This window comes from Dipteris shenzhenensis, chromosome 3 (assembly GCF_047967505.1).
Source record: "Dipteris shenzhenensis isolate YYH24624 ecotype China chromosome 3, Dip_SZ_1.0, whole genome shotgun sequence".
NCBI classification, from domain to species: Eukaryota; Viridiplantae; Streptophyta; class Polypodiopsida; order Gleicheniales; family Dipteridaceae; genus Dipteris; species Dipteris shenzhenensis.
The window spans coordinates 39,940,103-39,965,570 of NC_141598.1; the positions used below are offsets into that span (position 1 = coordinate 39,940,103).

Consider the following 25,468-nt stretch of genomic DNA (forward strand, 5'->3'; position numbering starts at 1 on the left):
ACGGGGGATGTTGAAGCAGATGTTGGGGTCTTTCTCCTGCTTCTTGCGCAACTTCGCCCAAGTCCACCTTCGTTGCATTGGCATGTAGAGGGGGTGGATGCGGGGGGGAAGTTGAAGCAGATGTTGAGGTCTTCCTCCTGCTTCTTGCGGAACTCCGCCCAGGTCCACCTTCGTTACATTGGCATGTAGAGGGGTTGGATGCGGCATTCCACGAAATTGCACGGTAGTAGGCCCAAAATTTTTCCTATTTGAGAAAGGGTACCCTCCAAGGACGCTAGATGTCGGGATTGGTGTATGTAGCACCAAAGTGTAGCCTCTGAGAGTACGTGGGGGGTTTTGCTCTTTCCGCTTGTCGTTGACGAGTGGCCTGACTTCCAAAAGTTGGTGGAGAGAGGGGCGAGATCCCTCAAGCTACTTCTTCCATCAGGGAGCTTTTGGAGCTCTTGTACGTGAGGTGGGGAGGAGAAATTTGCCATCAGAGAAGAAGGCCCTAGTATATTATGGAGGTCGTCATTAGTCGGCAGGGGCTCTTCTTCATTTGGGCTATAGTCCTACATGTTGATGGGGGAGTCCATCAAGAGGGCGGGGCACAAGAAGTGAGCGAGGGAGTCTTCAGGTAGGTCGATGGGCATCTCGTCCTCTGAGTGATTGGGAGGTAGTGAAGATAGAGATAGATGCATGGGAGGATGAATTTGGAGTGCAGCGGGGTGGTGGTGGAGGTTGTGTGGCCTGGTTGGAGACAAGAGGAGGTGGCGGGTGGATGTAGGTGTGGGTACTGTGCATAGATTGCAGCGTGCTACCTGTGTATATGGCGAGGGCGGAAGCAGATGGTCAGAAGGAATTATGGGAGGGGATATTCTTGGGGCTAGAGATAGAGACAGAGGCATGGGAGTCTGACTCCGGAGTGCAACGAGGTGGTGGTGGGGGTTGGGTGGCTTGGTTGGAGACAAGAGGAGGTGGCGGGTGCATGTGGGTATGGGTAGCGTGCATATATTGCAACGTGCTACCCGTGTACATGGCGAGGGGGAAAGTGGGTGGTCGGAAGGGATTATGGGAAGGGGTATTCTCGGGGCTAGGGTTTGCCATGGAGGTAAAAATTGCTAGAGCGATGCTGGCATCTTCTTGGTTGACCTCCTTCGGGTAAGCCACGTACTTGCTTTAAAATTTACGGAAGCCCATTTCGAGCATGTGCTGCATGGAGGCCAAGATCCCTGTTGTACAAAATGATAATGCCGACGGGGTAATATTGGGATCTCGACCACATTGTAGGTGAGATATTGGTGGGTGCGGCTTGCAGCCTCGTGTCCCTGGTGCTACAACCACCTAAGGCCTTTAGCCAAGGCATGTGGATTATATGGCCAGAAAGGCATGTCATCTGGTTTGTTCAACATATTTTCGTTCAACATATTTATGTTCAATTGCGAGATATATTGTTGTTAATTTCTGTTCAACCACACTGATTCTAGACAATCACATAACCTGTGTTTGAGTTGAACGAGCCACTATTGCATGATGTTCCAACAACCGGGATGGTTGGGGATAATCACATTAATAGCCTAGTTTAGAAATAAAATAAGTAAGCTGTCACAAAGCTCAATCACCAACAACTACCGGGCTAGTTTGGGGCAATCACATTAAGTCCAAGCTAGCTTGGTTTAGAAATGAAACAAGAAAACTATCCCAAAGCTTAATCACAAACAACCACTGGGATGGTTTAGGACAATTACATTAATTCCAAGCCAACCTGGTTTAGAAATGAAACAAGTAAACTATCCAAAAGCTCAACCACAAACAACCATCGGGATGAATTTGGCAACCACTGACTTGCGTTGTATAAAGCATGTGTTTGATGTGCTCATCAAACGTCTTGCATCCCATCTGCTTTCTGTAGATGTCTTCTTATTTGAAGAAACTCTTGTATTTTTGTACCAAAATGTCGTCACTCTAGCAATAACTTTCACACTTAGCCTATCTCTCCTTTTCTTGCGTTCTATTGAAGCTCACAAACTTCTCAGATCGGGATGGTCATGCGTTATTTCCGCTCCGCGTTCAACTTCTGGAGCCACATTGGTGCTTCTAATTGACAACATCTTCGACATTGTGCACCCAAGCCATTTCTCCTTTGTTTTAAGGGACACCAACTAGCTAATGTCACCCTCTTTGTAGCTAGTTCATCTAAGTTGTATACCCTTTCACTTTTTTTAGGGCATTTCTCAGGTTAGAGAGCAGTGCCTCTTAGACGTGCATCTCCCAAGGTCTTCGTAGAGTTGTCACTTTATGAACTTTGAATGGCCTGATGTTGTTGCCTCAAATGCTCCCACCAATTGTGACACCAAAGCTCATGGTCTTCGCTCCAATGGCAATGATCGAATGTGTGCATCTGCAACAACTGCTTCCTACTGCTTCTCTGCAAGGAGTCTTATTTCTTCTCATTGTTTCTCCCTTTGAAAATTTTGCAAAAGTTTCCTCCATTCCCATTTTGATACCATGCCATTTCTTTCCTCGACCCACAATCTGTTCCTTGTGCCTTGACTAATCTTTCCATCTTTTCGGTCTTGCAGCCTTTATCAGCTTGCAAGCCACAGCAAGCTCCTCGCAAGCTCCATGTTGCCATTAATGCCAATGATCAGTGAGACACCACAATAAACCCTTGATAACAAAGAGAAGATAGCTTGTGAGGTGAGCAAAGAATAGAAGACAACTTGCCTGAAAGACAACAATGCCAAACCAAAATCTGTGCAAGGTCACGTGACGTGTGCACGGGTTGTAGGGTGGGAGCATGTTGTAGGTACTTAATATTCCAAGATTTGATGGGCAAGAGACATGCAATTTTTAAAATCATGGGAGTAGCAAAATTTTCAGCCACCATCGGGTTGCCTTCTCAGACGATACACGTCAACAGAATTGGATATCCCAAACAAGTGGAATATGTCCTAAAATGCTTCAAAATACAAATAGCTCAAACGGCACGCTATCGGGCTTGATGCTGTGTATTATGAAATGCAATGAGCTTTGGCATGCTTATGAGCATATAGCAAGCAAGTGCATGGAAAAAGAAATAATTCAAAATTGTAAATGGTGTTGGATTTATTAAAAGATCTTTGCACATTTCCAAATTGCACATTTTCAAAATGTCCTCCACGGAAAAATTGGAGGACTCTTGAAGGACTCTGCACCACCCTTGAAAACTGTGAGGAATGGGGTGCAGGTTGAGTTGGGCAATATTAGAGGGGTTGGCAAAATATAGGTCTCCCTCTAGAAAAAAGGCCATCGCGAGGATAGGCTGCATGTACACCATGTGGCGGTGCTTGAGTGCTTAGAGGGAGTTGGGGGGAAGTGAGTATGTGAGGTCAAAATTGTATGGGGTGGACTCTACGATTAGTGTGGAGAAGTGGAGATGATAAGTTTCCTCCACTGTGCCTAGTGCAAGAGAGTACATGGCCAAAAATTGAGAGTCCTGCTGAAGGCAACGAGCAAGGTTCTCTTGGTGCGGTGAGGGTTGGGAATTGCGAGGGCGGGGGCTTTGGCAAGCGAGGTCCAGCTTTTGTTGCAGAGCAAAATGGCTCTGTTATTGTTGGAGGAGCGTGTCGTGGAGGTCCTGGATCTATGAGCTTTGGGTGAGTGCATGTCTTCAAACTGCTTCTTGTACCATTCATGCTTGGCATCAAGTTGTGTTTGCAGGAGGTGCATGCGAGTCTGAAGCTCTTCAGTGTATTTTGCCTACTGCTTTAATCTTTGGATAGCGAGCTATCTTGCTGCTTGTATGGTAGCCGCCTTGACCTGTTCTATCTAGAGCTCCTATTGTAGGCGGCTTTGCTCGAATGTGGTTAGCATGACCTAGGCCATTCTAGTTGCTTGGCTCTCCTAGTGCCGCTAGAAAATGTTGAGCGTCATCTACTGATGCTGGATCAATGTGTGCATTAGGCACTCTTCCATGTGGTTGGCGTGGTGGAAGCCTTGAGCCAACAATTGTTGGTAAGCATGCTGTAATTGGTACGCTTCCTGCAAGCAGTAGGACAAGAGCCTCCTGTGAGTTGACCCAACCGACAGAGATGGGGCAATTTGATGGAGTGGTGGGCATGGAGCTAGGGGACCAACTAGGGCAAGTTGAGGCTAGGGAGGTAGTTGTGGCTCTAAGTTGGTGTCGAGGGCCGGAGGGGTGTGCACCGTGTGCTCTTGCTCCTTCCTCTGCTCTTTCACTAAGGCCGCTTGACAAGGTGCCTCTTCATGAGCTGCTTTCTCTAACTGATGTTGAGCGATATGCTCGTCGTATTTGTCCTTAGCCTCTGCTTTAGCTTGGGCTTTGGCGGTGGCTTTGTCTAGGCATGATTTTCCTTTGCCTGCCTTGGGGGGTGTCCTGTTGGAGCCTTGTTCTGAAGCTAGCTCTATGTTGGCAAGGGTTTTGGTGGCGATGAGGCCGAAGTAGTAGCTCCTCCCGCTTTAAGTGATAAATGATCGGCATGAGCAACATCGGGTTGCCGATCTTCTGGTTATGGTGCATGCAGATGCCGCAAAGCTCCTTGTGGAAATACATAGCCCAATTGGTGGGCCGCAAGTGTCAGAGGAGGGCGAGGTAGTTGGGCACTATTGTCTATGGGTGGTCCAACATACCCACTCTGGTGAGGAATTGGAGTGCACGGGCGTGCTCTCGTAGCTTGTGGAGGAGGATGGAGTCAAAGGGTAGGTTGTCATGACCCTTGTAGTTAACCACTCCAAATTCCTCTAGTTCTTGTAAGGGGCAGCGATGAAGCTGCAGGGCGGACCTCATCGTGTCGATGTTGAAATGGTACTGGTGGAGGTTTCCCCTGAGCATCAGTTAGGATGGTAGTGTTGTTGGAGACATTGTAGCTCTCCAAGAACTCCATAATAACCCGCATGTCCACATGGCAGGGGAAAAGCAATGCCAAATCGTGGAGTCCCAGTGCTTGAAGGTGTGGCTGCACGTCAGGGATCTGTAGTGCCTCGTAGTAATAGTACGGCTTGAATTCCCTGTTTGGGGCACACTTGTACTTTGAGTGCATCACACAGCCCTTCAGTTCTAATAACCATTGGGGTTCGAGCGGGGAGTTACGGTCTTTGTGATGGCATACTCCATGTCGTGTGTTGCTCTTTGATCCTCTATAGCTTTGTGGCTCTTTCGTCTACATGGCCCACGTTGGAATCCGTGTCTTCCAACTCTTCGTCCAAGACATGGGATGGCTTGGGTGATGGAGGCAATCGGGGTGCTGGAGGTAGCAAGCTGGGAGGGCCATGTGGGATTTCGTGGCAAGCTTTGGAAATCTTGCTCAAAGTCATAGATTATGTCATAGGGATTCATGATGACATTTGGATTTGACTGGGGATGGCACAGATAATGATTTATGAGTGTGCTTAGAGGCTGGTGGCTATCAAGGACTCTACAGGAATTTTCGCAGAGTCTAGCCGAAACGGCTAATGAAACGTCTGGGTGCCCAAGTCCCTGTTTATATAGACTTCCATTATTGCCCCGCATGGCATTATGAGGCATGGCATTAAGTAGCATGGCAATGAGTTAGCAGGGCATGGCATTAAGCAGTGTGGCGATGCGTTAGTAGGGCATGGCATTACGTTAGTAGGATGGCAATGTGTGGATTGCAACGTGGCGTTGTGTTATAATGCAATGTGTGTGTGGCATGGCAATGCATTATGGAAGAGTGGCGATACATTAGCTAATGAAACATGCTTGTGACATGGCATTGCATTGTGTAATGCAACGTGGAAAGAACATTGCATTGCGTTATCAGAGCGTGGCATTTCATTATGTAATGCAACGTGGACAGCGCATCGTGATGAACTGTGTAATGCAATGTGTGGTGTTATCAACTTAATGCCACGTCTGCCCCTTTGTCAATTTTTTGAACAGAGTTGACATTTTTCTGGACTTGCCTTTTGAACTTAGACTTTCTTTGACATTTTGACCCTAAAGGGACTCTAGTGGATTCGAGAAACTTGACCAATTATGTAGGAGAAACCAGCATGAGACTGATCTTGAGGGGTGGCTGGTGTGCCCTATGTGGAGATGCAAGCCCTAATCACCTAGTTCCCTTTTTTACCTTAGTGAGTGCTCTATGTAGCTAAAGTAATCGTGAGAGGTGGCGAGTGTGAGTGTCATGCCTACCGTAAGACTCACCTAGACATTAACTTGCATGCGCGTTTCTTCTAGAGACCCTCAGGGGGGTCACTATATATAAACCATATATATCACGTGTGTTCAAGGCCTATTTATAAAATCCCTTATCTATAAATTTATCATGAATAAAATACACCCTTTTTCTATTCAATTTGTGAATACCCCCTTTATATGATATCCTTTTGTATGTGAAAAATGTGTAAAATCAAGATTTACAATACTCCTTCCATTGAAATTGTGTGCTATGCTTACAGATTTACGAGTGACACCCCCGAGTAGAGACCTTCCTTCCTTAGGTGGTATTGGGGGATACTGATGCCGAATCACAACATACCTAGATGATAACCAAGTGGAGCAAGCGTTAAGCTTACCGATCACTTGGGATGTTAGCTGAGGGCCTTGGTAGTTGTTTGGCATGTGTCATTCTTCATTCATGGCCTATGTCTTTTGGTGATTCCTGTTGAGAGTGGGAGCCAGGTGTCATGGTGCTACCTTCTTTACGAGGGTAGGTTCTTGTGGAGCCATGGACTTTTGCTTGTTGGCAATGGTGAGGGACATGAGCGTTGTTGGCCCAACGGCCTGTGGTCCTTGTACTTGAGTGGCGCTTGAAGGAGGTTCTTGTAGAAGGAGCTAGCTTCGTGGTACTATCTAAAAATAAGAATCAGCTAGTCAAAGTACCATCTCTGATGTCATATCCAATTGTTTCTTCTTTAGTGAAGAGAAGGGATTTCTTCTCATCAAAGAGAGCTATAGCCTTTTGATCTACACATTGCAAGTCTCATAGGTGGCTAATCTTGGCACATACAACACATCACATATGGACTTGATTGTAACAATTTAGGCCTAAACTTCAAGGAAATAGAGTCTTCATTTTTTATTTTCAATTTAGAACTTGTTCCTATCAAAGACCATGCAAAACTTGGGTACTAATGTCATTGTGCTAATTTGAACATTTGTAGCCCAATTTTATTATTTTTTGCTTTTAGAGAAGTTGGAAAAACTTCTCCAACTATGACCGACCTTGGTGATGTAGTCTTGCACCAAGTGTTCTTCATCGGAAACATCTATCTTGAGGTCAATTATGTGAGTTTCATTATTCATCTCAGAGATCTTCTTGTGCACCTTCCAAGTTCCAAGAGTTTGTTCATCTCTTGGTCAATTGGATATGAAGAAGGATGGTTATAAAATAGTCTTACTAATGATGGCCAATGCCTTTGTATCTTGCACTAGCCAATCTTGCATTGCAACAAGATCAGCTACATTGGTCACCATTCTAATGGTATTCTTATTGTTATTTGATCTTGCCTCTATTCTCATACTTATTTGGCAAACACCTCTCAAACTAGTAGAATCTAGACCTTCATTTTCCATCGTGGGATAGTTTGACCCATCAAGCTTGCTAATTTCCTCAAAGTTGGGGATGTGTATCTTGCTAGCCATTGTAACGAGTCATTGAGTTGCAAAGCTGAACCAAACACTAAGATTCCTCAATTTGAGAGGAACTTTGTCATTCAACATTGACATACAATACAAGAATATTTTAATAACACGGTTCTAATACCATGTCAATTTCTTTTTGGGGCCCAATAAACCTCAGAGCACAACAAAGACTATCTACTGAGGATCTTGATATTGAAAGCTTCTCCTTGGTGCTATAATCGATCGATACCATGAGCAACACTTGATCATGATGATGCATGCACACAAAAAAAATGCTAATTTTAATAAACAATAGGTCACACAAAAACATCTCCTTGACTATGTGAATCTATCAATGGGATACAATCCTTCCAACCCTATTAGGATGTATGACAGCTTGCTAGGCCACAATCATCCTTGCTTATCTTGTCTTAGACTTGCCTTGGCAATGGCCATTCTTGCTATGGAACTTCTAGCATGTTGTTCCTATTGTGTGTCTATGAACTTTGGACTTGCAAGAAGATGGAGAATGTGTAGAGAAAATTCTTTGAAGGTTATTCCTATAATATGAGAACATCAAGGTTGTACTTATTGCTAGAAATAAAGAGATCCTATTAGAAGCATGAACTTCATTTATCATCTGAGGAGAAGTCAAAATAATGGTCTGGATGGAAATAATGTAGCCAAAACCTTAATGTCCTAAATAAAGTTGAAAAGCAAAGGAAGCATCTTCAAAATTCATATAACCATGGCTCATATCCCCAAGGATATGGCCATAAATATAAAGGTAAAAAAGTAAACCTAATCAATAGCGTTGGCAAAACAACAATCACAATCACTACCACAAGCCAATGGGTTGTTTATGTGAATCAATGACGTGAAAGCAATCCTTTTTGCAAGCTTGCCCTCCATACTATTTGAGTTCTATGTTATGGTGACCATTTGGATTATCATGATATGGTGAGTGCCTTGACAAATGAAGAAGCACAATCATCTAATTTGTATGCAAAATTGATCTTATAGAAATCATTACTTGCAAACCAATTCAAACCAAAGCATGCATATGTTGTTTTTATAAACTATGGTTGAAAAAACCATAAAGGTGAGCACTACTCGAAGAACAAATAGTGCAATGACTCTAAGAATAAAAGGCATACTTGATGTACGAAATCTTACATTGGTTTTGCTTAATTCACAACAGACTACACCTTATTTTGTCATGCCTGTTGATGGCATGATTTAGGTATTTTTGCTTGATGTTTATTATGTTGATGGATGAACCTCTTCTATTGAGAGAGACCTTTCATTGATGAAGGATTTAAACCCTACTCATTTGCAGGGAGGAATTGAAGGGATGTCAACTCATAGGTGAGTATCGAGTGAGCTCTAGTATGGATGGTTGTAATCCAAACTTTGGTGGAGTAAGTAGAATGAAGAAGTAAGTGATGATGGAGGCACGTAGAGCTATTTGAAGGTGATCTTGCAAAACATGAAGGTCTTGATATTCAACACTTCTAAGTCCATCCATTGAGAGAGAGAGAGGTCATCTCATGAAGTGGAGAACAAGTTGAGATAACTTTACCATAACCATATTTGGTTATAATTTTGAAGGCTCATCTTCACGTTGGAGATGGCAAAATTACAGTAAGAATCACAAATTTTCTTTTTACCTGATGAGTCTATCATTATTTTAGTCTTCTTCAATGAGGGTCTCATGCATCTTTCTCTTTGCTTAGCTTTGAGTGTCAGCTTGTTAGTTGATTGGTTTTAGCATCGTTAGTTCTACACGTCTTCCTCCTTAGCTATTGAGATTTTCTTGGCAGAAGGGCAGACTATTCTATGTGAATGGAAGATCATAATATCTCCTTGTTTCTTATCTCATGGGGAGTACCTTTGTGGCTTGCCGTGCCAAGACTTGGGGTCCCTTTACTCCTACATGGGTCTCAAGTCCTACCTAGGTGCCATGCAAGTGTACATGGTCCTAGGCACTATTGAAAAGATGGATCTTGGGATCTATGCAACACCATTATTGGAGGGTTTTGGGATGGTGAGGTTCCCCTTGACCATTGTATGCAACACTAGGATGTCCTACGTAGCCATTTAGCTTCAAGGGGCTCTTAATAGCATTGAATTGGGTGTTTTATCTCATCCTGCATGCTATGGATGTTCTTCTTCATAAGTTGATAATGAGATTTTGATGTCACTACAAGCAAGGCTCACAATACCCTGGAAAAGCTGTAGTAAAATAGTCTATAACCAATACATGGTAACAAAGAAGAGGATTCTACTCCTTGAAGATTGTAGCCACAAGTGCAATGAATTATTTCAAGGAATGTCATCCATCATGAACTCAACACTCCTCTACTTGACCATTCTCTCAAATCTCTCCTCTCTCAAAGTTTATCTTGAGTTTATATCTCTCAACTTATTCTCACCAATAGATAATAAGAACACATGAAAACATTGAATTCAAATAAAAGAGTAAAAATGAATAAATTTCCTTCCATATCTCAAAACCGATAGCTTTTTGAACCACATTACAACTCCCTTTACAACTTGGGAGTGAGAAATTACAAATTTAAAGTCTTGCTAGCTCAATAAAATATAAAGTATAGAGGTGGTATTCCTAAGGACAAAGGGGAATGGAGTTAGCTTACATAATTACATATTCTAGCAATCTCTTCAATATCATTAAAAGGGGCTGGGATAGAGTATAAGTAAGAGCTCTCCACCTAGCTAAACTTTGTAGCCAAATTCAAAAAATGGCCTCCTTTCCAAGTGAATTCTTGCTACCATAAAAGAGTTCTGTTCATTTACTAAAGCTTGATCCTGATTTGTTGATTTGAATTCCCTTCTAATTTCAAGCCAGGTTTGCACCTAAAATCTTGCTTTTGCCAAAGCTATTCCCAAGTTTGTAACCGTTTCCTAGGGCGCCAACTCCCTTTAGTAAGAAAACCTATTAAAATCTTGAGTATGAGATTAATTTAACAATATGCCATGAGTAGAAATTATTCAAATTAACATAGTTGTGTTCTACACTAAAAGAGCTTCAAATATGTCTCTACACCTTGAAATTTGGGTAATACATGAAAAAGTTACATGAATTGGAAAAGAGATAGGTTTTCATATTTAGTGTATTTTTTGTTTTAACCCCCCCCTCCCCCCCTTGGGCCTCACATATTATGAAAAATATGTAAAAATCTTAAAATCTTGTATATTTTTCAAGGTATATACCTTATATTTTGTGAGAGGGGGAACTGAAATTTTCATATTTTTCCCTTACATATTTGAAATTTTTTATGGAAATCCATGCATATTATATATTAACCTTATCCCCCCATACCTTAGATTTTGGACGAGGGTAATAACATATTACATATTGAGTTGGTGCCCCAGGAACCATTTCTTAAAGAGGACCCAAAATTTACCAAAATCTACATCAGTAAGAGGGGGCTAATTGGAGAAAATCGAGATCCAAATAAAATCAATGTCCATGAATGCTCCTTTATCAGAAAAGACCATCTGACACTTGACTTGTTGAAAGGCATGCCAATGTGCTCACAAAAGCTGACTTCCCTTGGTTTGACAAGGCTTAGGGTTGCATAAGGCAAAGAGTATAGGATAGTTCTTTCATTTAGGAATCCTTATAGGTATGACATACTTGAAATCTCTCAGGAGGAGGCCAGCTCAATCTACATCAGGATGTAAAATAGCTTTAATTACCCATGAGGAGGCTAATTTGAAAGCAACCTATTGAATGTCAATTACTCCTAGTCCCCCCTCTTTCTTAGTTCTTGTGCAAAAAGACCACTTAACCTTATCAATTCTTCTTTTAGTGTCAATGCCTCCCCAAAGGAACGATCTACAAATCTTGATAAATTTCTCAAGTCTACTCTTGGATGGGCACCAACAAGACAGGTAGAAGATGGAGATAGGGTAGATGCAATTATTAAGAACCACCCTTCTCCCTGCTAGATTGGCTTAGAAGCCTCTCCGCTTGTTAATTTTGGCCCTAAATCTGTTTAGGAACTAGTCCCATCTGTCCTCCATGGATACCTTCAAACCCATGGGAATCCCAAAAAGGTAAAATACCTTACCTTTGGGAATCTTTTTGCAACCTAGCTGTGCCAGAGTGATCTGCTCCTTATGTATCAAGATTGCATAGCTTGTCTTGGAGTGATTTATTATAGACCCAGATGCCACACAAAAAGCGTCCAAGCATTGAAGTGTTGTGGTTACATCTTGAGGAGTATTTCTTAGTGTGAGGTGGGTGTCATCTGTAAACTATTGGTTAGCCAATTGGAGACCATCAGGAAGTTCAATGCCTCACAGTGTTCCTCTATCTATCTGCTCTTACAGTAACCATCCCAAGACATTAGCTGAAATTGCAAGGAGCAAGAGGCAGCCCTAACAAATAGATCTCTTTAACAAAAAGGGTTGAGTAATTTTCCCATTGACACAAATTCTAGTAGAGGCATTAGAAAGGAGAAGCTTGACAAAATATATCTACTAATTACCAAGTCTCATGTCGTGCAGAGATTGGAGTAAAAAGTCCCGGCTTAGCCTATCATAGGCCTTGTCAAAATCAACCTTGAGGAAGCATATATCTTGGTGTGTAACCCTAGCATATTCACATCCTTCCTAGATGTTGATGATAGCTTCAAGAAGATGTCTACCTTTGATAAAAACTTTTTGTTCTAGTCATATCCATTTTTCCATTCTATTTTGGAGTCTCAATGCTAAAGCCTTGTGGCTAGAATCTTGTAGCAACAATTTAGCATTATGAGAGGTCTCCAATTACTTAGCTCAGTTTTATCTCCCTCCTTAGGAATGAGTTTAATAACTCCACCATTCAGATGAAACGAAAGCTACTCCAAGGCCATGCTTTTATTCCAAACTTTCAAAAGCTGAGGGCCTATAATTTCCTAGAAGCATTTGTAAAATTCACAAGATAATCCATCCTCACCAAGTGTCTTACCATCTGCCATGGAGTAAACTGCATCCTTAAGTTCCTAGAGTGTTACATCGTTATCACGCTAGACTCTATAAAAAACTAGAACAGTAGGCTTTCTAGCACGGCTGTGCTATCTCCTTGCATCTGTGATATCCTCATTGATCTCAGTTGTTGTGCTTAGTAAGCCTTGGAAATGTTGCCTAATGATGTCTAAGTTTTCTTCATTTGAAAAGGCTACTAGACCATTTTCTTTGCTGAGTAAAGGGATTTCCTCTTGAGCCCTTTTTTTGCTAATAATGAGTTTAAAAGTTTCTTTGGTAGGTCTATCTATCTTTCCTTAGACAAGGTTTGATAAGACTCTCAGTCCCATTAGCAAACCTCTTCTTTGGCAGCACTTCACAACCAGTTCCATCTCCAAGCTTAGGGTACGAAGTTGGAGGTAGCCGTAGGCTGAGCTCCATCAGAGTCTATCTCCATCCTCTCCCTAAATGCAGAGTTTTTCCACTTCGATCAAAGTTAATCAATAGTTGACACAATTCTTGACTTTGAAGCTATTCTCAACTTTCAAAGGTATTCATTTGAAAAACAAGCAGATGTTCTAACCCCAACTCGATTCTTACTTTGATCAAAGTTAATCCAACTTAACCAATGTTAATCCAACTTAATCAACTTAAGCTAAACCAACTTAACCAAAGTTAATCCAACTTAATTAACTTAAGTTAAACCAAACTACCCATTGTCATTGAAGTTATCCATAGATAATTTATTCGATCGAACCAAAGGTAGGTTGGTCAAATTAATCTAACCTAACCAAAATTTAGTCACTAGGTTAGTTAGCTCAAGTCATCCTTATGTCAAAACCACTTCTTTGGTAGGGAATAATTCATATGTTCAAAGTCCAAATGAAACCCAAATTGAACCCAAGATTCACCCATTAAAAGAGCAATATTTTTACATTATTTTGAAATTAGCTTGCTATTTGGACATCACTAGTAAGTCTAATAATTGCACTGATTTTGGGAAATATTTTTTGAATATTTAATCATGAAATAAAAAATTGCATCCTTTACAAACTAAAGACATGTTTCTACAAGTTCAAAAGCTTTACATTCTTTTTCTTTTTTGGGGACAAAAAACTGATATGTATTTATATTAACATAAGATTTGTACAATGAAGCTCCATACAACCTGTATAACACACATGAGTCTCACAAGGAGAGATCTTTTAGACAAAACTCAGTACCAAATTAGGCAACTATTAGTGATAGATTGATCAAGTAAACAACAAAATGACTAGAATTTAGAGACTCTTTTACGTTCATTTTTCAACCTTAATATCTTTACAAGCCCCATCCCACATCCTAGAAATATATTTTAAAAGAATTTGTTGGATACTATCTTAGGAAAAGAGAAAAGAATACAACCATTTGAACAAAATAAAGAAGATCAAATCATGGTTAAGACAGATGAATGGGATGAAAAAGTGACTTTATCACTTCATTTGATTATTTTGATATCCCAAATGTAATCATTCCAAAAAATAGTCACAAACATGATCATTGCACTTTGTAAAATGGAAAAAAACTAGACAATAGGTTCAAAAACTAGTGAATAGGTTCAATGCAAAGAAATATCTAGAATTCTCAAGCTTAAAAATGAAAAAATGAAAATAAAATCAAGATAGAGCCAAGTCCAAATTACCTTGTCAAATTCAAAGGCATAGTAGATTAGGTAGCAGCCTCTATTGATTAAGTAATCAAGAATGAAATATTGATACAAATTGCATTGAATAGTCTAGGCAAAAAATATGGACATTTTGTGTTAATATTTGTCACTCAGGATGCTCCATGAATGTTTGGACAACAAAAATTTCTAGAATCCAAGAACAATAACTTTTTCCTAGAGGAAGAGGATCACAAAGAGAGGAAAAAGGAGAACAAAGTTTGCCTAAACTAGTATAATTTAGAACAACATAATAACCAAGCTAGAGGCAACTATTCTCATTATTCCTAGCAAACATTTTGACGATTATCCAACTTAACCATCTTCATCAAACAATCATCAAGGTTGATCCAAACAAAGAGGGTCAAAGGTGCCTATAGTAGAGGTATCTCTAATGGAGGAGGTATCTCTAATAGATAAGGTTTCTACAAAGAGGGTCAAAGGGTGCCTAAAGTAGAGCTATCTCTAATGGAGGAGGTATCTCTAATATAGGAATTTTCTTTTATACTTCTTGAAAAAGAAAAACAAGACTTCTAACTTTTTCCAACATCACACAGAGAGGAAAATTTAATCATACAAAGAGGGTCAAAGGGTGCTAAAAGTAGAGTTATCTCCAATGGATGAGGTATCTCTAATAGACGATTTTTCTTTAATACTTCTTGAAGCAGAAAAACAAGACGTTTTAACTTTTTCCAACACCACAAAGATGATTATCCAAATTAATCATCTTCATCAAACTATCATCAAGGTTGATCCAAACAAAGAGGGTCACAGGGTGCTAAAAGTAAAGTTATCTCTAATAGATGAGGTTTCTTGGATAGAGGTCTCTAATATAGGAATTTTCTTTAATACTTCTTGAAGAAGAAAAATAAGACGTTCTAACTTTTTCCAACATCACGAAAATTTATGGAATCCAAGAACAATAACTTTTTTCTGGAGGAGGAACATCACAAATAGAGTAAAAAGAGGAATAAATGCTTAAACTAGTATAATTAAGGCCAACATAATAATCAAGCTAGAGGCAACTATTCTCATTATTCCTAACAAACATTTTGACAATTATCCAACTTAATCATCTTCATCTCACTATCATCAAGATTAATCCAAACAAAGAGGGTCAAAGGATGCTAAAAGTAGAGGTATCTTTAATAGATGAGATTTCTTGGATAGAGGTATCTAGTATAGGATTTTTCTTTAATCCTTCTTGAAGAAGAAAAACAAGACGTTCTAACTTTTGCCAACATCACCATTAAAAGCCATGTCTATCCAAATTTACCAATTACATTGCTTGCAAGTTATGTTGTGTATAACTTAGGCTCACTACCTTTGTATCTTTATATGGCTTTATTTGCTCTATTGTCCTTTAGCCATGGCACAACGTGTCTTATGTGATGTGTCCCATTTATCTAACCTTAAAGAGGCATATCCCATGTCTACATACTTTATGCTTGGATGGTGGATATAGGGGATGGTCTTATTTTTCAACCCCTCTATCCCATGTCTACATACTTTATGCTTGGATGGTCTTATTTTTCAACCCCTCTCAAGCTTAAGTCCATTACACAATATAAAGCTAAGAAAAGGAACCTCCTTCCACTTTCTAGACATGATATAGAGTTGAGAGCTAGACAAGGGGAGATTAGATCACTCTAAAGACTGAACTAAAATAATCACTCTAAAGGATAGACTAAAAGCTAAACTAAACCAGAATGAATAAGAAGGGAAGAATGACCTTGAAGTTACTCTAAAGGATTAACTAAAACCATTGGTGGAATAATCACTCTAAAGGCTGAACTAAACTAGAATGAATAAGAAGGGGAAGAATGACCTTGAATTCACAAACAAACTCAAGTAGGCTAACAAAAAAATCTCAAAGATATAAGGATGCTAAAGGGACAAGATGTACTCAGCCCACACACGTTAAAATCCTAAAAATCAATGGTATAAGAAGGGACATATGGAGGTACTTTGGACTTTGGCAACAATTGGAGATTGTCAAAACTAAAACTTAAAATTTAGCTGATCCTGCTATTCAATGACAGGCTGCTTTTCTATTTCTCCTCTTGAGCTACTCATCAGCAAAGAGAATGTGTAACGGCATAACAAGGATATGCTAGATGGCACGATAACTCAAAAGAAAAGAGAGTTTGACTTACAAGCAACCTCCATATTTTGTCAATGCCAACCTAATAAATTATCAAGGAGTGCCACCCCTCCAAGGCTGACAAAATAGAGGGAAAACAATGGAATTGCATACCAAAGGGGAAAGGTTGTTCTCGAAACTCCAATCAAACCAACACACATAACATTCAACAAGACAACAGTGACCTGCACCAAATGTTAAAACTGTTTTAGTGTAAATCCATTTTCAGAAAGAAATTTAAACTTTAATCCCATTCCATGCTCATTTTCTTAATACCTCAATGTCAATTAATCATGCACCTATTTTACATATTAGCATCCCCTTAGGTGAGCACTATGTAACCTCATCATTTATGTTTATGTTCCATCGTCAGAGTCCAGCATAACTACTAAACACACCATACATAAAGTTTCAAAGTAGTTGACTTATAAAGGCATCACTTCTTTTTAAAAATCATTCCTTGAAGCACTATGATCAAAGGCCAAGGAACACCAGCAATTTGGACAATGATCCACTTGCACAACGTGCAAGAGCACACACTTTGTGTCATTAGACCTACTCACTTTTTCAGCAGACAGAAAAACACCCCAGGCGCATTCATTGGCACATGATATACCCATTCCATTGTATCAGAACTCTTGCAATCCCATTTCCTTAGATCAGAACTGAAGGTCAAAGCTTCTCAAGAAAGACCATCTATGCCAAATGCACTGTATAGAGACAGCGGAGTGCATTATCACATGACTACTAACTCCATGACAAGATGAACTGGATCTATCATAAGATCTTTAGGTGCCTTGTTCTCCACGTATATGAGATTACTTACCTCCCTGTTATGAGTACCAAAGATGGAACAGTAAATGTGGGGGCAAACTTTATATAAAAGACAGTTTACAATGGCAAATACACTTGCGCAGTCCCTCCTTTATAATTTCTACATTATGGTGATCCTATATTAAAGAACCCTAATGCCTTTTGGAGCTTTCTCCATCTGAAATTAGCCAGGGGAACCTGGGATATCAGGTTGCACGATCTGAGATATGATAGCTGGCCTCCTATCCATGATAGAGTTGCACAACCACCCACATTTACCCCACAGGGCGGGTGCTTCCACACAGTCCACCAAGCCAGCAAACATGCTTGGTTGAGAAAGAGATTGATGTATCCAAATTTCGCACCTTCGATCGGGCAGGCCTTTCAAGTTGGAATTTAAAGACAATGATATACAAAGCTTCATGGGCATCATGTATCAAATCTCCATTGGAAGATTACTTATGTCTCTTGCATTCAAATAGAGCTTGAACTTTGGTTTGCAACCCATTATTGCTTGTATTCTAATATTTCCTCCAATATCTCCCTGCCCACCCTCAATGTTGTACACTAACTTTAAGGGAGTTTAATGAACTCAAGAAGTCTGCTGCTTTTTCTTTTTGTGCAGAAAAGAGACTTCTATTAAGTATGAAAGAAACTCTGAGAGCAAAGCTGAGTGGAAAAATACATCATGTGAGATTTTTTCTTATTTATCTAGAATTCTAATGTCTTTCTAGTTAATGTGGTCTCATCAAAAGCCTTAGGAGAATTTCTTCACACCTCAACTTTGTTATTGAGACTCTTATGAAACTTGTATCTTTTGAATCACTCTATCTTCCAGTTTGAGTACAACGTCTCTATCATTTGCACTATACTAATTTAAGAGATTCAATCCTTTCTGCAGGGTCCCATGTCTCCCATGCTTGCTCAAGCTCATTCTCAGAAAGAAATTATTTCAAGAAAGATTTTTCAAACTCAGCCCATGTCCTAGGGGTTTTATCATTTTTTCTAAGGCTCATCCACCATTTACAAGCTTAATTGCCAAGAGATAGACTAGCCTTGAAGACTTGGTATCTAGTCGGGTATTTTTCCATCGATGTAGGTCTTGCCATTCTTGGGTTTTGTCCCCCGAATTCCCATTGTCATCAAGCCTGTTTGTTCTCTACACCGATGAGCAAGACACGAGGAGGCGGGGGCTCATCTCTGACTAGTTCCTTGATTCGGATTCTCCTCTAAGCAGATGACGTGGTCTTACTTTTCTCTTCCGTATCTAAGGGTCTCCAATGAAATATAGACATACTCCAGCCATTTTGTGAGACACATGATTTTTTATTTCCATGAAAGAGACTTCTATTAAGTATGAAAAAAACCTGCATCAGCAAGCTCGATGTGGAAATACATCATGCTGGGCATGAGAAAAAACACTCTAGAAGAGTAAAGAAAAACTCACATTATGCTTTCCACATTTCCATTCCGTTCCTAGCTAGCTCCTAGATCTCTTCATATGGTATGAGAGCTAGCTTTCCTCAAGGAATGAGGAGGCCTTGAAGCCCATCTCAGACCTATGGAGAGGTTAGCTCCTTCCATTCTAATTCCTTGAGCTCTTCTCCTCCACCCGAGCCTCACCGTTGAAAATCTTGAAGCAAGGACTTCACCAACATGAAGCTACCTTCTCTCCTCCTCTCCTCCTCTTCTTCCTTTGCTTCTCCACCTTGAGCCCGGACCTATGCCTCTCCATTGACCTGCAAACAGGCCGTACAGCCGTACGGACTGTACAAACTGTTGCGCCGCACAACAAGCCTGCTGCCCGTACACTTCTACAATACTGCCCATACAACCAGCCTCAAAATGTGCGCCATCTTCTGAAGGACAAATTGATGTAATGGGATCATACCTAGGGTACTAAGGTCTAAGGTTGTGAGTGTGTGAACACATGGTGTGCCTGGTGAGGTGTCAGTAGGTGTGATTGATTGAATCTAGGTGTGTGGTGTGTGATTGAGAGATTCATGGAGGTGGTAGCTTGATTATAGGATCTTGGTGGCTTCTGTTGTGACATCACATATGATGTACACTGGATACAACATGGTGCCATGGCCCTCTATTCATGAATACAATGCTTCTTGCCTTTGCTTCTATCTCATGTACTCTCTGCCTCTACCATGATCTCAATTATGCTACAACATGTGGTATCAGAGCCATATGATCCTCCTTGAGCTTCTACCCACATGTGCCACGTGTCATCACCTCCTTCATCTTCTCCATCTTCTTTCATATTTCACTTTCCTTCTCTCAAAAACTTGCAGAGCTTAGTTCTCCCACTACACGCGACCATTGTGGGAATCCTCTCAGCCGTAGACTCCTCTAGTAGGGGCGAACCTATAGCAGCAAGCAATTATCCAGGCATAGACTATATGCGCCGTGCCGCCACTATCTCTGTCCGCCGAACTTTCGTGCAATTCCATTGATAGAGAATACACTTCTCTAATTCCTTCAAGCCACAGTTGGGCGACGGTATAAGACATCTTGGGTGCAAGTCTGAGACCATTTGGTCCATTGACCCAGGAGAATTCTGCAAAAAGCCAATCGCTTTTCATCAGCGTTTCCCGAACGAAATCGCACACCATTTTGCCCATGCTTTGCTAAGTGCCTTCTCTGATGAACCAAACTCCTTCCTGCTGCAAAAGCCCCTTCATTGCTTCAGTTTCCACTTCAAATTTTGGCCTCCACTTCGAAACTGCCAAAATTGGGGGTAACTCAGAAATCTTGGTCAAAGTTTGACTTTTCCAAAAGTCTGTCATTTCAAAACTTTTCTTTTATATGTGTTTCAGTTGCTTGAAGTGATAGATCTTGAATTGACTGAGTATTGACTTCAATATGGACCGCGGAAGTATCATAGTATTTTTCATATAGAAGTGGTTTATAGTCAAAGATTTGACTATCTTTATGAAAACTATGCTTTGCATGATGAATGCTTGCTTCAACAAAGATAAAGCATGTATATTCTATGATGATGATATTGTGATGACATGGATGTTGGCTATGTGCGAGCTTCCATGTATAAGAGTAGACACTACCCTTGTTCCTCTTACAAGTGGTAAGACCCTCTTCATATTCAATCTATTTGAAGGCATATGGGATGCATGTGATCATAAAGTTGAAGTCAACTTGCTTGAGGCTACTCATTTGGTAACATACGTCATAAAGAGAGAAGGTATGAAGAAGAAGGATGTAAGAAAGATCAAAAAGCAAAAGAGGTACACAAAGAACTACACCAAGAACCTCTCCAATGACAATGTACCTCACATTATGGTAGCTTGGAAGAGAAGGAGAAAAAGGACAAGATATGCCATCAAAGGGGGGAATTTTCCCACATCTTCAATTTAGAATTTTTGTGTATGTGGTCAATAAGGGTTCTCTGCCTTGGGATGTCCCCCTCAAATGATTGTTAGTCTTATGTTTTACCTTGCTAGATCTAAGGGTTTTCCCATGCATAGTCATTGTCTATCTCCCAATTGTAAACCAATAGTCCTAGGAGTGAGTCACAGGTTGGGGCCATGTGTGTTGCCACATGATGGAGGGTAAGCCATGAAGCATCCCATGTACTACTGCTAAGGGATGAGGTCATCAATTTGTGGGGGGAAATGAAGGACAAATTGATGTAATGGGATCATACCTAGGGGCCTAAGGTCTAAGGTTGTGAGTGTGTGAACACATGGTGTGCTTGGTTAGGTGTCAGTAGGTGTGATTGAGTGAATCTAGGTGTGTGGTGTGTGATTGAGAGATTCATGGAGGTGGTAGCTTGATTATAGGATCTTGGTGGCTTCTATTGTGACATCACATATGATGTACACTGGATACAACATGGTGCCTATATAATGGCCCTCTATTCATGAATACAATGCTTCTTGCCTTTGCTTCTATCTCATGTACTCTCTGCCTCTACCATGATCTCAATTATGCTACAACATCTTCTGCTCGCCTCTCTACCCACCATTCTGCCCGCCATTCTTCTCTCCAAAAGTGCACCATTCTCTGCTACTCCTACTGCCCACGTAGCGCTGCTACCCACGCTGCTCCAAACAGAGCTCCTACTGCCCACGCTTGCTTCCACTCACTTCAGCTACCCACACAGCTCTAGCTCTAACAATTCCGCCATCAATAGAAGCCAGTCCCATTTGTTGAGCTCTCAGCTAGGGGCATCGCTTCTTCAATTCGACTTGCCCGTACGCAAGGTGAATCTCCACTTTCTACTATTGCATTGGAAGTGAAGATGCTTCCATCATGATATAAGTACTCCGACACTACACTATAGTAACTTCTCCGATTCATGCATTGCTTCAAGCTTGATGTGAGTCCCGGTTACACCTTGACTTCTTCGATCACCTGTCCAAGTGCTCGTGATGCCCGTGGTACACATTGGTTGGCTCCTCGAAGTGCTCGTGACACCTCCGGCCTCTACTTCGACATCGGTGACTCTCCCTTAGCCATTTTGAGAGTCACTATGTGAGTGCTCCATTTAGCTAACCCATGGACTTCACCGACATATTTTTGGGGGCATTCATATCTAGCGCTTCATCGACATCATCATCGACTCGCAGGGATGTGCACACATGTGCATTAGCTACTTATAGGACATCTCTTACTTAGAGATCTATTTTTATTATTCCTACAGCTTGATGTATTTTGGGATCCTCTACCCTGGGTAGTCCCCCTAAAATGATATGTATTGAGTGTTTTGTTTTCATTGAGTCTAAAGGTCCTCTGCCTTGGATAGTCCTCCTAAAAAGATGTAAAGCCACATGCCAATCAGCCCGCACATCAGCATAAAGCTGATTCAGGACAGCCCTCTTATAAGGCTAAGGATGCGGATAAGCAGAGAAAGAAGGGCATTTGTCACTACTACAAGAAGCCAGGTCATTATACTGGAGAATGCAAGAAGTGCATAGCTAAAGAGAAGAAAAGGAATTCAAGTATGGCTGTGTCAAATGCATCAGCTCCTCATTCTCATGATGGGGGAGATGTTACAGCCAACTTTGTGGAAGAGCACTATGCCTTTCTGACTTGCACTTCAGATTTTTCAATGGGTAGTTCAGATGCTACAACCACTAATGATGATGACCCTTATGCTTTTTTTGACTTGCAGCTATGATCCTTCAAAGGATGCATGCTCTCTCAGTGTCAATGAGACACTAAATACTTGGTATTTTGATAGCAGTGCTTCAAAGCACATCACTTCCAAGAAGAGTTTTTTTGGATCTCTGCATCCACCACCTACCAAAAAGAAGGTGACTTGTGAAAATAATTCTTCTTATTCAATGTGTGGAGTGGGAGACATTATTCTCACATCCACTGATGGCACATATTTCTGAATTTCAGATGTACTCTATGTGCCAGGCATAAAGAAAAATTTGCTTTCAGTGTCCTCTCTTAATAGAGTGTATTTGATGATGATAAGTGCGCAGTCAGAGACAAAGAGAATGACTATGCTTTGATGTTGTCTGGCACTTTGTATCGGGGTCTTTTTCAGCTTGATTTATATGAAAAAAGATCCGATCTTGCATTATCAGTGAGCACTCCCACTGCTGCGATGCAGAATACGGAGTTATGGCATGCTAGGTATGGGCACATGAGCTATGGCAGCTTAATGAAACTTCAGAGGCATGATATGGTTGATGCATTGCCTCCTTTAGAGTCACCTCCTCCTCATGCATGTGAGGGTTGCATCCTTGGTAAGATGCATAGATTCCCTTTCAAGAAGGATGGTGCATTGAAAGCTACATGCAAATTACAGCTTATTCACAGTGATGTTTGCAGTCCCATGAGGACACCTGCTTTTGGGGGTTATCTTTATTATGTTGCATTCATAGATGACTTCATCAACTACACTTCGGTCTATGGTCTCAATGCAAAATCAGAAGTGTTTATGCATTTCAAATACTTTGTGGCTATGGTTGAGAATGAGATAGGACTCAAGGTGCAGACACTTTGCACAAATCGAGGGAGGGAGTATATGTCTCATGAGTTTGAGGCATTCTTGAAGGAGAAAGGCATCACGCATCAGCTTACAGTGAGGCTTACACCTCAACAGAATGGCAAAGCTGAGCGGAAGAATCGCACTCTTATGGAGATGGATAGATGCATGCTTACAAGTAAAAAGTTGCCTCACAGGTTTTGGCTTGAAGGCCTCATGTGTGCCAACTATATTTTTAAAAAAAATATAAAGTGATATATTCCATTCAAAACAAATCATACAACAGGTGGGAGAGAAAGTACTCTATCCCTAGCCTGAACAATGTGGCAAAAAAGCCATGGTGGTGGTCTAAAATGCCACGACATCCCAAAAGGGGTCAAATGAAAAAACAAGGAGCAGTCCCATGTCCTCATGAAGGATATAAGTCTCCCACGAGCTGCCGAAGAGGTGCTTGTACACCGCTCCCACTGACTCCTGAGAGTGAAGATAATCTCCGTCCAAATGGAAGCGAGAGTGTCAGCCTCCGTGCATAAATGGCCCCCAAGGACAAAAGAACATCGCGAACACCATATCCGCCATAGGGTAATGCTGGAAATCACCTCCCACGCTGACCCTGCAGCTGAAGTAGGCAGGGAATCCTGAGTTGGTATAGGTACCAAAAGCAAATCCTGTGGCTCCATGATGCTGGCCTCTGTGGGACCCCGTCTCTGGCGACGCTGCATGAAGAAACCGTGGTCTCCTGGCTCTAACTCAAAGAGAGTAAAGGCTCCAGATCCTCTCGCAAACAATGCTTGCTAGATTCCTCTGCAAGCTGACAACGCATACACAAGGTTGTCTACCCATCTGTTGAAGCCAAGTACCCATAAGTATGCCTCTATGTATAGTGAGCCAAAGAAAGTAGGAGACTTTCCTGCCTCTACTGATGCCCCAAAAGTGAGTCCAGTAGCTCAGCAAGAGCTCTGCAGTAAGTCCCTATGCGTGCCAATGTTGGGAGGCAGATGGTAGGTGATGAGAGTCTCTCTGCTGAAGCTTGTAACCTGCCCTCGTCAAGTACTGGAAAAAGGAAAGAGGACGATCGCCTGCCACCAGATTAGGCCATGCCCACTCACCTGGGTCCCAGTCAAGCTCCACAAGAGGTCGACCCTGAAAAATCCAAAGTCTCCATCTAGTATCCTCTGCAATGGTCAACCTAGAAGGATCTGTGGCCCATTCCTTACCCAGGCAACTAATGACCCTGACTCTCTGCCAAAGGAGCTCCTGCCGATCCAGGGGCTGAGTCGGATACAATCTGTGAGAGGAGTCCACCTCAAAATAAATAAACGGTGCCGGTCCTAAACGAACTCCAATGCATAGCCCAGCCTCACTAAAACAACCTGACCAAGTAGAGATGGGGTGAACATAGGCTGGATCTATGAGTATATCCCTCCACTGCTGAGGAATAGCTCTCATGATCAGTAATCTGGTGGCAGCAATCTGTCCAAGTGGCCTGTGTCTATCTCTGATCACCTCCTCTGACATCTCCACACCTCCCCTGAACCAATCTCCAACTATCACAACCCCTTGAGCATGCCATCGGGCCAAGGGAGTCCTAAGTTCTGTACCAGGGGAAGATCCCTGATACCGAACCAGGGGGTTATGGTAAAGTGGCTGTCGGGCAATTTCCTCTCTGGAGGAGGGAATTGCTCTGATGAGGTGCTGTCAAAAATGATCCCAGATCTGAATAAGCTTTTTCACCAATGGTGAGGAAGGCTGAGAATGCTGGTCCGACAGAAAGATCCAACTGACTCTACCTGCCCACTGGCCTGCTGCTCTGGGGGTGCACTGGTGAATCCCATGCAGTAGGAATTGCTTCCACGGCTGATCTCCTGGAGTCAAACCTCTAACAAGAAGTTTGACTAAAAGGGCTCTGCTCTGCATCTCCGGATCAAGAACCCCAAGTCCTCCCTGCGAGGAGGGTAAAGTGATAGTATCCCATGAAACTCTGGCCCTAGTGTCCTAAGAACCATCACCACCACTCCACAGAAAGTTGTGAAGCAATCTCCTCACCTGGCGGATCGAGTCAGCATGAAAGCAACAACATGACGCAACGTACCACATAGTCGCTAGTAGAACCAAGTTGATTACCAGCGTCTTCCGGCCAAAGAAAGTCTAGCCGTACTCCAGTAGGCTAGCTTTCTCCGGATACTCTCAAGAACTGGGGCAAACTGTTGCGTCGGGGACACCTCAATGCCAACTTGGAAGCCTAGATATCTCGTGGAGGTGTCTGTGGGTATCCACACAAAGCCTCTGTCTCCTCCCCAT

The 25,468-nt window shown here is 41.7% G+C and overlaps 1 protein-coding gene across 1 annotated transcript in view; it reads right to left on the reverse strand.

Annotated features, from left to right (window-relative positions):
- Positions 1-13,594: 13,594 nt before the first annotated feature.
- Positions 13,595-25,468, reverse strand: part of LOC147903798 (sodium/calcium exchanger NCL1-like) — a 110,141-nt gene continuing 98,267 nt past the window's right edge. The window contains exons 12-13 of the mRNA XM_087372295.1: positions 16,501-16,571; positions 13,595-13,709 (exon numbers count right to left, since the gene is read on the reverse strand). Coding sequence (XP_087228421.1) covers positions 13,595-13,709; positions 16,501-16,571 — 186 coding nt within the window. The remainder of the gene's footprint in view (positions 13,710-16,500; positions 16,572-25,468) is intronic.